Source organism: Diaporthe amygdali, assembly GCF_026229845.1.
Source record: "Diaporthe amygdali strain CAA958 chromosome Unknown NODE_1_length_4327563_cov_65_473760, whole genome shotgun sequence".
NCBI lineage: Eukaryota > Fungi > Ascomycota > Sordariomycetes > Diaporthales > Diaporthaceae > Diaporthe > Diaporthe amygdali.
Genome location: NW_026517021.1, coordinates 3,490,121 through 3,502,819, shown reverse-complemented (window position 1 = coordinate 3,502,819; position 12,699 = coordinate 3,490,121). Strand labels below are relative to the sequence as shown.

At 53.5% G+C, this 12,699-nt stretch overlaps 6 protein-coding genes across 6 annotated transcripts; 2 read left to right on the top strand and 4 right to left on the bottom strand.

The window, feature by feature from the left end:
* Positions 1-103: 103 nt before the first annotated feature.
* On the bottom strand, positions 104-2,374 carry J7T55_006636 (ARP2/3 complex ARPC3 subunit; the record flags this gene model as incomplete). The annotated part of the gene is made up of 8 exons (XM_053130852.1): positions 104-280; positions 396-791; positions 953-1,046; positions 1,149-1,220; positions 1,336-1,396; positions 1,498-1,535; positions 2,089-2,165; positions 2,276-2,374. 8 exons carry the CDS (start codon positions 2,372-2,374, stop codon positions 104-106), a joined length of 1,014 nt encoding a protein of 337 aa, XP_053001400.1.
* An 85-nt stretch (positions 2,375-2,459) lies between these two features.
* On the top strand, positions 2,460-3,989 carry J7T55_006635 (uncharacterized protein; the record flags this gene model as incomplete). Its single annotated transcript, XM_053130841.1, has 1 exon — positions 2,460-3,989. The coding sequence occupies one exon, from the start codon at positions 2,460-2,462 to the stop codon at positions 3,987-3,989; it is 1,530 nt and encodes a 509-aa protein (XP_053001399.1).
* A 721-nt stretch (positions 3,990-4,710) lies between these two features.
* Positions 4,711-5,642, bottom strand: J7T55_006634 (methyltransferase domain-containing protein; the record flags this gene model as incomplete). Its single annotated transcript, XM_053130830.1, has 2 exons — positions 4,711-5,394; positions 5,478-5,642. 2 exons carry the CDS (start codon positions 5,640-5,642, stop codon positions 4,711-4,713), a joined length of 849 nt encoding a protein of 282 aa, XP_053001398.1.
* Positions 5,643-6,232: 590 nt separating this feature from the next.
* J7T55_006633 (mino acid permease family) lies at positions 6,233-8,122 on the bottom strand (the record flags this gene model as incomplete). Its single annotated transcript, XM_053130819.1, has 3 exons — positions 6,233-7,150; positions 7,244-7,807; positions 7,928-8,122. The coding sequence occupies 3 exons, from the start codon at positions 8,120-8,122 to the stop codon at positions 6,233-6,235; spliced, it is 1,677 nt and encodes a 558-aa protein (XP_053001397.1).
* A 2,025-nt stretch (positions 8,123-10,147) lies between these two features.
* J7T55_006632 (uncharacterized protein) lies at positions 10,148-10,807 on the top strand (the record flags this gene model as incomplete). Its single annotated transcript, XM_053130808.1, has 1 exon — positions 10,148-10,807. The coding sequence occupies one exon, from the start codon at positions 10,148-10,150 to the stop codon at positions 10,805-10,807; it is 660 nt and encodes a 219-aa protein (XP_053001396.1).
* Positions 10,808-11,391: 584 nt separating this feature from the next.
* J7T55_006631 (Tetracenomycin polyketide synthesis O-methyltransferase TcmP) lies at positions 11,392-12,670 on the bottom strand (the record flags this gene model as incomplete). The annotated part of the gene is made up of 4 exons (XM_053130796.1): positions 11,392-11,411; positions 11,741-12,004; positions 12,068-12,227; positions 12,377-12,670. 4 exons carry the CDS (start codon positions 12,668-12,670, stop codon positions 11,392-11,394), a joined length of 738 nt encoding a protein of 245 aa, XP_053001395.1.
* Positions 12,671-12,699: the final 29 nt, after the last annotated feature.

Sequence of the window (12,699 nt, the reverse complement as noted above, 5' to 3'; positions counted from 1 at the left end):
AATTTGGTTGCTCGTTTCACCGCAAGGCAAGCACGCGGTGTAGTTTCAAAGTGCTCCTCTCAAAACCTCGCTCCCGCTCAATATTCCCCAACGTTGATCCACCTCACAGCGACTTGCCCATGAACTTCCTCTTGTTGAAGCTCAACCACCACTTGCTGGGCTTGTCGTCCTGATCGGCGTAGACGCGCGCCAGTAACCTCGTGGCCAGCTCCTGGCGCACCTGGGACATATACTGCTTGAGCTGCTCGGCGTCTTGCCTGTCTCGTGGGGGCTCGTACATCTACAGGAGTCATGTCAGCTTCAGTCTCCCTCACCTTACTTTGCCCTCCTCTCCCCTTGACTCGCCGTCTCAGGGCCAAGGTAGGGATCGATTGACGTGAGGGGTCGCAACGCACCTGGTTCAATGGCCAGCCCGGGTCGCCGGGGATGGCGAACTGCAGGTCGAGGGCCAGGTTCATGACATCCTTGGTGGCGGTCCTGACGTCGGCGGTGGGCTTGATCTTGGTGAGGCAGTCGCTGACGAACCAGATGCCGTAGACGAGCAGGCGATCGGCGTAGCCCTGCAGCTCGAAGTTGCGAAAGAAGGTGTTTGCGCGGAAGAGGGCGAGGACCTCGTCGAGGATGTCGTAACTCTCGGACTCGGCGTCGGGCGACTCGTGGGCGGGCAGGGGCGGGTTGGGGAAGGGCAACGTGTAGGCTGGCCCGCGGGTCTTTGTGCGCAGGGGCAGCAGCGGGAAGTTCCCGATCAGCCGCGGCTCGTTGGGGTCGGCGTTGAAGATGGAGTTGTAGGCCTGAGATGGGGCGAGGGAGGTTAGCTTGGTGTCTGGCTGAGAAGTGGACAAGGGGAGGACATATCAGGAGCTGTCCCATGTGCAGGCATTGGACAGGGGAGGGCAGGACAGGACATGAGCAGGTGTGTGTACGAATTGGGGAGCTATAGGCGGATGCTTACAGGCATTGTGACTGATGCACCGCCAGGCAGGATGTTGGTGGTGTGGATGAGGTTGGCGTTGGGATAGTATGGTCTGGTGGGCGAGCGTGTGAAGCTGTGGAGGGGTTGGATGCCTTGATGCTGGATGCTGGATGCTCCTGCGTATCTGCTGTGCCCCTGACACACCAAGCAGTTGACTGACGACTGAACGACTGACGTCTCTCCTGGGCAAGCCAGGCCGGAGAATACGCTAGCCGTTTTGAGCCCGTGGTGGGGGCCAGAGGGAGTACTGTGGTGAACCGATCTGAGTCAGCGGGCGACGGTTAGGCTCGGAGCTGGATGAGCCACACTGAGTCGGAGGTTATCTGCTGGAGCTGCTTGGTGGCTGTGACACCACAACACACGCTCTGCTAACTGCCGGGTCGCGCTCTGAGGACAGTAGGGGATAATGCAGGAGGCTGGTGCCTGTGGTCATGTGAGTTAGCGTCAAGGTCGTGAATGGGCGGAGTCAGGCAGGCCGTGTAGGACCAGGGGGCGACATGCAAAAGTGGGGTGGCAAGTCGCACCTCCAGAGGCGTTGGCCGCGTGTCCATTGGCTGCAGGGCTGGTTGTGTGCTGTCAGCGCGTCACTCCCGTTTCCGTCCAAGGTTCCAAGGTTGTTGTCCTCCCTGCCATGATCCATCCTGGCCCATCCTGTCCGTCCCCTCCTCATCCTTTTTGAATGGACGGCACGGCTCTGGCATCGGCGTCCTCCTCAAAGCAAGCAAGGGCAAGAAAGCAGGTTCTGCTTATTATTATAATTGCCTACCTGGGCTGACCTGGCCTAGACCAGACTTCCCGTTGCTGAAATAAAGGGCAGCGCGACCCCCTGGCCACCACTCTGTCGCCTGGTTTTCTTTACGCGACCCGTCTCAAGCCCCATCCGCGACCATCAACGCACCACCATTCTACTCTCACACATCTGGGCACTCTTGACTGCCTGCATCTTTACTGCCTCCTTTTCATCACCGACGCGTCGCAATTTCCTGCATCTTTTACAAAGAGCCAGAGAGCTGCACCTGCATACCTGCAATGTGCAGGGGGCCCCACTTTTGGGTGCAGCTTTGACAACTTGATCGCCTTGCCCAAAAGCAATTATTCACCCCTTCACCCTGCACCTGCACACGCCCTGCAAGGGACCACTGTTGCCATCCTGGGGCTCCTCCTCCTCCTCCTCAATCGGCGGTGCCAGACCCTGCCAAATTGATCCCGAACCGGCCTGATCTGTTGTCGGGAGACTCACCTCGATGCAGCAATTATTAGAGTAAGTCAAAGATCCCTTGCGCCCGTTCAATATGACCCTACCGTCGTCTTTGTCGCGGCCCACTCTGGCTGGTCACAAAGATCTCGGCATGCCAAAACAAACCCCAGGTCGCCCCACATTGCGCGCAGCTTTCCCACCATGACTTGTCCCTCTTGCTAACGCGACGCGCCTAGGTCCTTACTCAATCGCAGTCCTCTTCTTGGCCAGCTGCTCAGCTTTGTTGATATGGCTGGCTTCACCAAACTCAAGATTGCGCCCAGGACACCACCCCCGTCCCAGGGCGGCGGCGGCGGCGACTACGACTCAGTGCCCCCAGATGACCACTGCTCCGCCGTCGCTGGCCACAAATTACCAGCAGCTCCCATCTCGCCTCCTGAAAACACAAGACCCAGGAAGCGAAGACGCGTAAATCGCATCACCCGGCCCGAGCCGGGTTCCCTGTACGACATCCTTCACGAGAACCAGGGAGAGTCTCTCTTCATCATCCCAATATGCTGGCAAGACCAGCACGCCCGCCTCCTCGGCGTCCAATGGAGCCACCGCGCCACCGTCCGCAGACCAGTCCCTGATTTCAACTCCATGTCTTTCAAGTACCCCCCACGTCCGACACAGGTCGCTACCGACCTGAGCAGAGACCTCACCACCATCCTGACTGCAGATCCCAGCCCGCTCCAGCTGGCCGCACTCAAGAGCGTCATGTCAACGATGTTTCCCGCCACGCTGTCGAGGGCAAGGTCGGAAATGAATCTCGAGATCCGCTTCGGGGACCAAGTTTTGAAACGCGGTGTGCGAGTCCCTCTCATGTGGAAGCAGTACGAGCAGAATAGCCGCTCATTCGACAGCGCTTCTACCAAGCTTGCAGAATCCTACGGCCGCATACCTAGCAGCAGCCGGCAGTCCTTTGCAAGCCAAGACACCGACTGGAGGAGCAGTGGTTCTCAGTCGTGGTCAGACCAGCCGGTGCTAGCCTTCATCAACAGGACTCATCTGCACCAAGTGCGCAGCAATCTGTACCGTGTTGCGCCCGGCCCAAATAACAGCGCCAACGTCCCGGTCGACAACCTTCAGAAGCTACGATGCAAGCGGCTCGTCCCACAAAATGCCGACCAAGATTCCTATCTCGTCGCTATCATGCTGGCTATTGCGCAGTGGCAGTGCTATCCCCAGCGCAGGTACTCTTCCAGATGGTCGTCACAAAACTCATCCCAGGCATCTCGGGCTGGCCATGAGACATCCTTACCTCAGCCCGAATTTCGGGACATCCCGGTCAAGATCATCACACAAGACCACGACGCGGCCGAGTTTGTCATCTACAGCGCAGTCGTCACCGCAGCGTTTCTACAACGTTTTGCCTTCCCCTCAAAAGCTCCCCATGTCACGGACACGCAAGATGGTGGCTTGAAGATCGAGGTCACCAGGGTACAGATTTGGCCCGTTCTCGGTCTGAAGGAGCGACTCGCCAAGGCCCTCGGCCCTCAAATTGCCGGTGACTTGGCCTCTCACGAAACGTCGGGCACCGACATCGAGACATGGGAGACGGAGCAGGAGCGTGCCTTCCGCCTCGGCAACCTCAAGAGGAAGAGGGAGGCACTTTCCGAAGTATTCAACAAAAGCTTCGAATCTACCGAGGGAGGCTCGCCTCTTCCCGTCGGCCTGGAGACAGGGCTGGGTATTACGGTCGCCTCACCCCCAGTTTCGCCGAGAACGCCCAAGCGGAGACGTACGCAGTCAAATACGCAACTGGAGGTCTGCTAGTCTCAAGCATCATCTTGCTCAACGACACCTCCGCGATGCTTTCGCGAAGGCTGCAGGTGCCAGTCCTCACCGGCGTGTAGTCCGGGGATCAAGGATGAGCAGGACAATTAGGGTCAGGCCTATGCAAGGCCACCGTAGGGGACCTGTCTCTTTTTTACTCCTTGCGGAATTATGCTGGTTCTATTCATGCACCAATAATTTTCATGTTGGATCGTCCAGATTTGAAATATAACACAAGGGCGGGCCTGTCCTTGTGTTCGGATTGCGAGGAATTGGACCAAGATGGAGCGGAACTTTGATATTTCATGCAGCAACTCTTTTGGCTGCACCTTGGTCAAGAAAGGTCATGGGCTCAAGGATACCTGGCTCGCTTGAGCCTCCTCTGGCGCACAGGAGAACGGTAAATTCGCATTAGACATTAACTGTCTGGCTGGCGTTAGGTGACATGAAGACAAGATAGGCACATTCAATACAACATTATACCATTCTGAGTGAAACATACTTTGATATTCTCTCAAGCTAACAGCTGCCTGCATCTCGACACTGCGTGCAAACAAATCCTGAGGTCGGCTTGTGCAAGAAAACTTTAAGATGTAGTTTTTGAGAGACGTGGGTTGACTAGAGCAAGCCGCTCATTCAAAACAAATGAGGTGTTCGTTCTAGGCCATTTTGCCCGGACGATAATAGAGATCAAAAGTCTGCCCATGTTCAATCTCAAACATTAACCAACTCTCTCAACTTCAAATGCAAGCCGCCTTGTGGTCGAACAATCCCATTTCCGCCTCGCCTCCGAGATCCCCAGGCCCGCATCCAGAAATGGCCTGCACTCGAATTTCAACCCCGTCCGCTCAGATATCTCGGTCCACATCTTCTTGAAAGTGTCCTCGTCATGAACGAACATCTTGCCCCCGGGCCTCAACTGCCCTTTCAGGTCTCCCAAGGTCTGCCCCAGGATCATCGACCCGGGCGGCTCAGCCTTGAGCAGCTTGACCAAGTTCTCCAGCAGCTCCCGCTGCTTCTCCCAGTTGAAGAGGTGCAGCACCATGCCGATGTGGATGAAATCCACCGTGCCCACCAGCTTCCCCAGGGGGCTGTCCCCGCCCAGGTTGAAAACATCCGCCCGCATCAGCGTCGCCTGGAGGGTGTCCTTATCCCGGAAGAGGTCGTAGCCGAGCTCCACAAAGCCCTCCTCCAGTTCCGCGCCGTACAGGTTCCCGCTCGGCGCGCCGTCGTGCACCAGCTTGCGGATGTCCTGGCCCACGCAGCACCCGATGTCCAGGTACCGCGCCCCGGCCTTGAGGCCGTCCAGCACCCGCGGGTACGAGGGCTTCTTGCGCAGGCTCAGGCTGAGGAAGCGGTACTGCCCTATGCATGGGTAGGGGTGCACCTCCCAGGCTTTATCGCGCTGTGTTTGCGGGTCAGTCAGTTGTTGGCCGCACGGGCACAAGCCCCGGCGGTGAGGTCGGGGCGGGGTTGAGAGTATCGTACCATGCCGACAACATATTTGTCGACCTCGTCGGGCGGAACATGAGAATACTTCTCGAGCAGCTCGCGGGCCTCGGGCTCGATACCGGGGAAGTCTTTGTCGTACCAGCCTACGGTCTTGTCCCGTGTGCCGACCGTGCGGTAGACAACTGGGTTCGACTCGTCCATTGTCTTGTTACTTCTACTTTTTGGTATCTACTTTCTGTAGAACGTGAAATAAGAAAGCCAAGAACGGGGCTCTCTGCTATGCTCAATATAGACTTCTACAACTGCCGAATAAGCCTTGAACTATTATCCTTTACTCGCCTGTCATTGATGGAAAACGGGTAAGACGGCTGCGGACGCCCTGCGATGACGCATCGGAGTTCGTTTAGTGGTTTCAAACACGCCCTTCGGCAACGTTCATCTGATCATTAGCCTACCTTGCATATACGTGACTGGATAGCAACAGGGGGAAGGGAATCTTACGCACATCTAGTCGGCTTGTACAGTTTGTTCACTTCGAATTGAATGTAACCATGGATTCCGGGAGAAGAGGCTCGTTGCAGACCTTATCCCACTTAAATAAGTTCAGATTTCAATTAGCGATACCGTCACGCACCAGCTATCCAACATGCCATTGACAGACAATGTGTGTACAATCGTGAATGCTACTGCATAAACTTTACCTGGAAGAAATAAGTTTCACAGGAGATGAAAGTAGTGGACCGTCCACGTTGCTACCAAATGATCAATACAACATGACTCCAAGCTCCTCATTATCCCTCGTTCCGATTGCCTTTCTGAACAAAACTTGTTGGTGGTTCAACTCCATTGGAGTGCCCCTCCGGTACGCCCTCATGGACTATCATCTCGCGCTTTTGAGCCTCGTACACAGCTTTGGCGGACTCCGTAGTCCTCATGTATGCAACACGACCTTTGGTGAACCAGAAACCGATGGAGACGACCAGCATAACCGCGAACACCGCGATTGCATAATTCATATCAGCGGGGGCCGGATCCGGCTCACCGGGGAAGAAGAAAAACACAGTCGTAATGGCACAGTATATGACTGAGGTCCAGTTTATCAGGGGACCAAGAGATCCCAGGCGGAAGCCACCAGGCGGGAGCCTCTCGCGCCCGGCAATCATGAGGGTCAAGATCGGCAGGGCGTATGAGACCGTGAGGGCGATGGTCGCCGTGCTAATGATGGCTTCCAGCACAGTATTTGCGAATAGATATAAGACACCAACAAGGGCAACAATGACCCCTTGCAGCACGATAGCTCTCGCTGGAACTTTCCAAACGGGGTCGACCTTTGCGAAGTACATGCTGAATGGTATCCCGCCATCTCTGGCGAAACCCCAGGTCAGGCGCGACCCGGTGGTGAAGACACTGATTCCTTGGCCAAGGCCGTTGAAGATGAAGAGAGCCAACAACACAGCGCCCCCCTGCAGACCAATCGCATCTTGGACCAGTTGCATGAAGGGCACGTCGGAATTGAGGACTGCGTCCAAGTCCTGGATGCAAAACAGACAGACAAGCATAAAGATGAATCCGCTGATGGCGCCGGTGACGACGGCGAGCCACATGGCTTTTGGCGCGTTGTGTCGTGGTGCTGGGATCTCCTCGACCATGTGGATGACTGAATCGAAGGCTGTGAGGCCGTACGCAGCCTGGAGCAAGCCCGTGAACCACTACGGAATTAATGTCAGCAGGGTTTCTAAGACATCGCAGAGGGGCGTCCTGCCCGAGAAGGACAGAATGAACAGCTATCGAGATTTGCTCACCGTGACCCCATCACTCCAACCCGTCTGGTTGATCCAAGTCGCAAACACGAATCGCCCAGGCTGGAAATCGAGACCTGGCCTGGTGCCCACGGAAATCAGGAGAGCCAGGCTGAGCACCACAAAGAGGCCCACAAAGCCGATGCCCACAAAATCGTTGAACAGCGGCAGAACCTTGTCCTTTCTACACGCAATCAAATTGAACACAGTGAAGAGGGCGTTCACGCCGAGATACACCAGGAACTGCACCCATCCGCTGCTGGCGCCCGTCCACTCCGGGTCAAACATGGTCTTCATACCGAGCAGGAAGCTGGTCATGAACGCAGTCTGCGACGCTGTGAGCGTCCACCACCCGAACGTGTTAATCCAGGCGCAGAGGTACGAGGTGAACCTCCCTGCTGGCGTATCCCAGAGCCGAAGAACCCAGTAGGCCTGTCCCAGCGCCGTGGGCATGCTGCTGCAGAGCTCTCCCAGGGAGACGACGACGCATACGTTGCAGATGGTCACGAGGCAGAGACCCCAGAGGATGCTGATGGGGCCTCCGTTGGTCAGGCCGCTGGCGAGATCCTGCACAGGGACAGCTCGAATTAGCACTGCCTTTTTGGTGATTTCGGCATGTCTCCATAGTTGTATAAACAATTCTTTGCCATTTTTTGGGGACACTCATAGAAGGGAGCGTGCGCTCACCTGCGCAAATGTCGACCATGTTCCCAACACGCAGAATGCTAGTGCCAAGATACTCCAGATATCAAACTTCCGAGTGAGGCTTTGGTCATGGCCCAGAGCTGCTAGATCGCAAGCATCGACTACGTCCTGGTCGACGGCCTCGGCGGGCGCCTGCACCGCGGTCTCCTCCAGCGGTTGATGCTTGCTCGAATCCATGATGGGGTCGCAATGAAGGGCTGAAAATACAGGGCCACTACAACATTATGTCTCTCACCATCTGGATACCGGTACTTGATGTTGTAGTAACAACAGATCCACAAACCGTGTTTCACCAAGATGATAGAGCATTTAGCCGCAACTACATATTATTCGATCCAAGACCAACGTCATTAAGCTCTTCATTGCGAGGGCCCTGATAACGGCTGCGGCATTTCAGGAACCTATCCGTTCGCTTTGCCGGGAAGTTACTGTAGTGTTGCATCCAGATCCTGAGAGGGGAGGAGCACGCGGACCATATCCTTGCTCGCCTAGCATCAATCCAAACCGTCTACGACAAGTACAAGCGAAGGCTAGCGCCGAGCTTGCTTCACCTTATCAAGTCTAGACAGATAAGATGTTTACGTCAAGTCTTGCAGTAAAGCGATACTTTTTGTTTGAATAGCGAGTCTCCAGTGCTGTAGTCTCAGGTTCGCCGGCGGTGCCACCAGCATGTCGATAAGCCGTCTGGCTCGGCTCCAATCTGGACTTGCGGAGTCGGAGAAAGGGAGTGTCTAGACGCCCCACAGCCTTCAAGTTTAGACACCCTGACACCCTGACACCCTGACACCCTGACACCCTGACACCCTGACACCCCAGGCCATGATCTTGAGCTTGCAGGGATCCCAAAGGATTGCCAGGCACCCAAGACGTGGAAAAGGACTGACAAAAAAAAGCTTATCTAGACGGAATCATACTGGTCATCTTACACAATACAGATGATTGTACCACAGAAGGTACGCACAAAGGAGCCATTTTATTATGGGAGAAAATCTCAATAAAGCGTGCACTTCGCTGCTCAAGGCATGCCTCAATGTTTGGCATCCTTGCGCGATGTACTCTATCTCAATCAGGCTGAGGCTTTTGGTTCTGGGCAGATCTGGTGCACGCAAATGGCAAGTCTCCGGAAGGCATTTGATAATGGAAGACAGAGGTGTGGACGACTACTAGTTACCTCCTCACCTATTCTTGAGCCTTGTTACGTTGCGAGGATTTTCTGAGGCAGCGGAAGAGACATAGAACTGCAGTCGGCAGGATAGCTTTTCACGTGAGGCTTAGATTGGCGTGAGCTGCAAAAAGCTGCGAAATCGACTTGCGAGTCGTCCTCTTAGCACTGATGCATGCGAGAACACAGTAGTAATATTGGTGACCTTCTCCGGATCAAAAGTATTCACCTATTTAGACGCGATTGATCAGAAGGAGAAAGCCCAGAAGCATATGCAGATCTCTGGTGTGCTAGCAGAGCGTATTCAGGTGTATTTCGACATAGTTTGGTTCTGAGACGTTGCCACTCCTTTACATGTAGATTTCACCGATCGCCTTAGACAGATTGAGCATCCGAAGACTCTTGAATTTCTGTGTTCAGAGTACTGGGAACCTTGGAAACTGCTGTGCTTTTTTTCATCGGCTGCTCCTAGCGCATGTTGAAATAGTGTTGTTTATTTCGAGGAGCTGAATTATAGATTGCTTCGTATTAGCATCATCACGAGCCCTCCGCCCCAAAGAAAAACTTGCTGCTTACATGCCTGACTGCCTACTGCGAGAGCGGTAAACCAATGCAGTGGTGAGTAAACACGATGCACAATCAAAATTAGTTGCTGACACACCTCAAATCTTTTGAAACTAACTGCAATTTTACTAAGGCCCGAATAGCTTCATATTGATATCACATGAACGGTAGCTGGCGTATCTGCTGCATTCAAGATTTGACTCTTGAGGTGCAATGGAGGGCCGTCTGAAAACCTAGTCACATCTGTAAGCGGCTAGTACGAGCAGTAACTCGGGGGCCTACGCTCCTTCGCGCCGTATTCTAACTGCAACATCGTATCCTACATATCCATCGCCGTGTGACTCAGCGTGGTGAAGTGGTTCGACGTCGATTAAGTATGATCTGGCGCACTATAAAGCCTACTTAATTAGCGACCGACAAGAAGAGCGGATGCGCCCACGATCCACCTCATCTTTGATCCGCACATCTCTCTCGCCATGAAGAACACTCTGCGCAGCCTCTTCGGGCGTAAGCCCAAGAACCAGGCAACGAACAAAAATCTGGAATCCAACCAAACACCAGCCGTTGTTACAAAACCTGAGTCCGGACCCCGACAATTTGTTGCCCCGGATCCATTCGAGTCGGAAGCGCAGTTCCAAGCAGTCAAGGACCACGTTCAGAGCCTAGCAGCAACGAACCCGGAGCATTTCGCCATGATCTCTCGTGCAGCAAGCTTCAGGACCGCGGAATTCTGGATGATGCAGAACTTCTCAGATGCACAGGTCGTAAACTCGGGATGTTTCCCTGGTGATATCAGCACGCTGGGCGAGAATGTACGGCCCGAGGACACGCAGTTCTTCGTCGCGATAGATCCTGGCAATCCGAGGAAATTCATTGCTGTGAATTTGGTGGTGTTCAACTCGGCATTCATGATGCCGGGGAGCGGAGACGCTCTGGAGACGTCGGAAATGAAGGCTGCGGAGGAAGGGCTGCTGAAAATGTTGAGGGAATGGCACAAAGATGGGATGAGCGATGGGTTTCTTGTGATTTTGTCTATGGGGATGGATTTGGAAATTTGGAATTTCTCGGGAAAGGACGGACTCGTTGATATTCCTGAGGGAATTGATATCGTGGCGAAGAAGGTAACGGAGGATTGAGTAGTTGGCTCAGAGCTCATCACTGAGGTCAGTGTATTGGTCGCACAATTTGAGCAAGGACAGACCAGCTGTGCATAAGGCGGCGTAATTAATACCCAGGACAATGCATGCCTTTTTTTTTGGAGCGAAAGCATTTCAAGAGCCTAGATGGGAGCGATTTACAGCATTTGGAAGGGATCAGAACCATCGCGATGTTGTGTCACAAGACGGGCAACAAGATATACCTATACCTCATATTCGTTGTGCATACCAATCGTGATAGATTTGGCAGACGCGTCCTTATGCGTACAACACAACCAAGGTCGAGAGCCTTTTGTAGATCCACAAGCCAAGGACTTCTTCACATACACTATTGCAACAACACCGCCACATTCTCGGAATTTGCAACATGTCATTGCGAAGACCACTGTGGCTTCCCTGCATAGAAGGTTATCCAACAGAAGAGTGATATACAAAGAGGCTATCCCAAGGAAGGTTATTCCAAGAGAGGTTGTCCCACGAGACGTCAGTATATAAAAAATTGTTCGATAGCTGGTTGTCGAATAGGTCCCTAAATCTTTTTTTTTTAAGAAAAAAGACAACATTCATTCCAGAGATGCTATGGCTGCGATGCGGACACCCGAGCTCAAACTTGTGATAGATTATTGTGCAGATTGCATCTAAGCGTGATGTATCTTATGCAAGCTAATAAGCCTGTATTTAGGACAGCTTCTCGATTATATCAAAATCTACACCGTATTATAGCAGTTACATACCCAGAAATACGAGTAAATGCCAAAACTCTGAACCACAACCGCGTTAAAGGCGGCAATCTATTTGTGGCCGGATACTCGGCCCAGGGAATGTACTCTTGAACTTGGAGTGCGCCCTGCATCTTCTCCTCCAAGGCTTTGGGCTCATTTAGATGCCAGCCGTGATTATAAGTCATCTTACCAAACAGAGGAAGGACACTATTCACCGCCCATACTGGAAATGATCCTAACACATCAAAAACGATCTCGCCGCCGTATTGGAAGTGCTGGGTGAGCTGCTTGAAGTTGGCGATATTCTCGGCTTCGGACAGGTACATGGACAAGCCCTCCATGATAATGAGTACGGGGCGGTCGCCAGGTATCTTCAGGTCAGTAAGCCAGCCTTCACTGTACTCATTTGGGCCTGTCAGACGGTATTCGCCTTCTCCAGGATTGACCGGATCAACTGTTCGTGGTCTGTATTAGTAATAGACTTTCTTCTGAAATGTCAAGACAGATGGCTACTCACTCAGTTGTTTCCGCAATTCTACAACATCTTCTTGGTCTACATCAACCCACAGCTTTCCCTCACCCTGCCACTTTACGCGCATGCTCCTCGAGTCCAACGCAGAGGCTAGATGCAATATGATCGCATTCTTCGGGTGCGCCTTGAGGAAATCTTCTGTGATCTAGAGCAACCAAATGTCAGTTTTTGGCTTTTGTGAAAAACAAGACAACATCAAAGGACGACCGCGGGGAGGGAAGAGGGATGGGAAAAGCCGCTCCATCAAAGTCAGCGGCTCAAAACCCAACTCTGGGGGTTGTGGCACGAGCTTACCATGTCAATAGATCTTGACCTGACGGACACCACTCGGGTCAGGAATGCCCAGATCGATCCGAGTGCACTACTCCGAAACTTGAAGCCAGTGTCCTTGACCCGGGAAATAGTCTTCAAGGCATGGTGATCATCTAGAATGGGATTCAAGGACACGGCATCTGTCGCACGTGCCAGCAATGTCCACAGCAGGGTCTCAAACCCGCCGATGAGGTTGATGACAGTTCCATTGGCCGTTGAGTAGCTGGAAGTGGCAGCACCATTGGGGCGTGACGAGTTGACGTCTGATGAAGCCATTTCACTGCTTCAAAATCTAGAAACTCGTT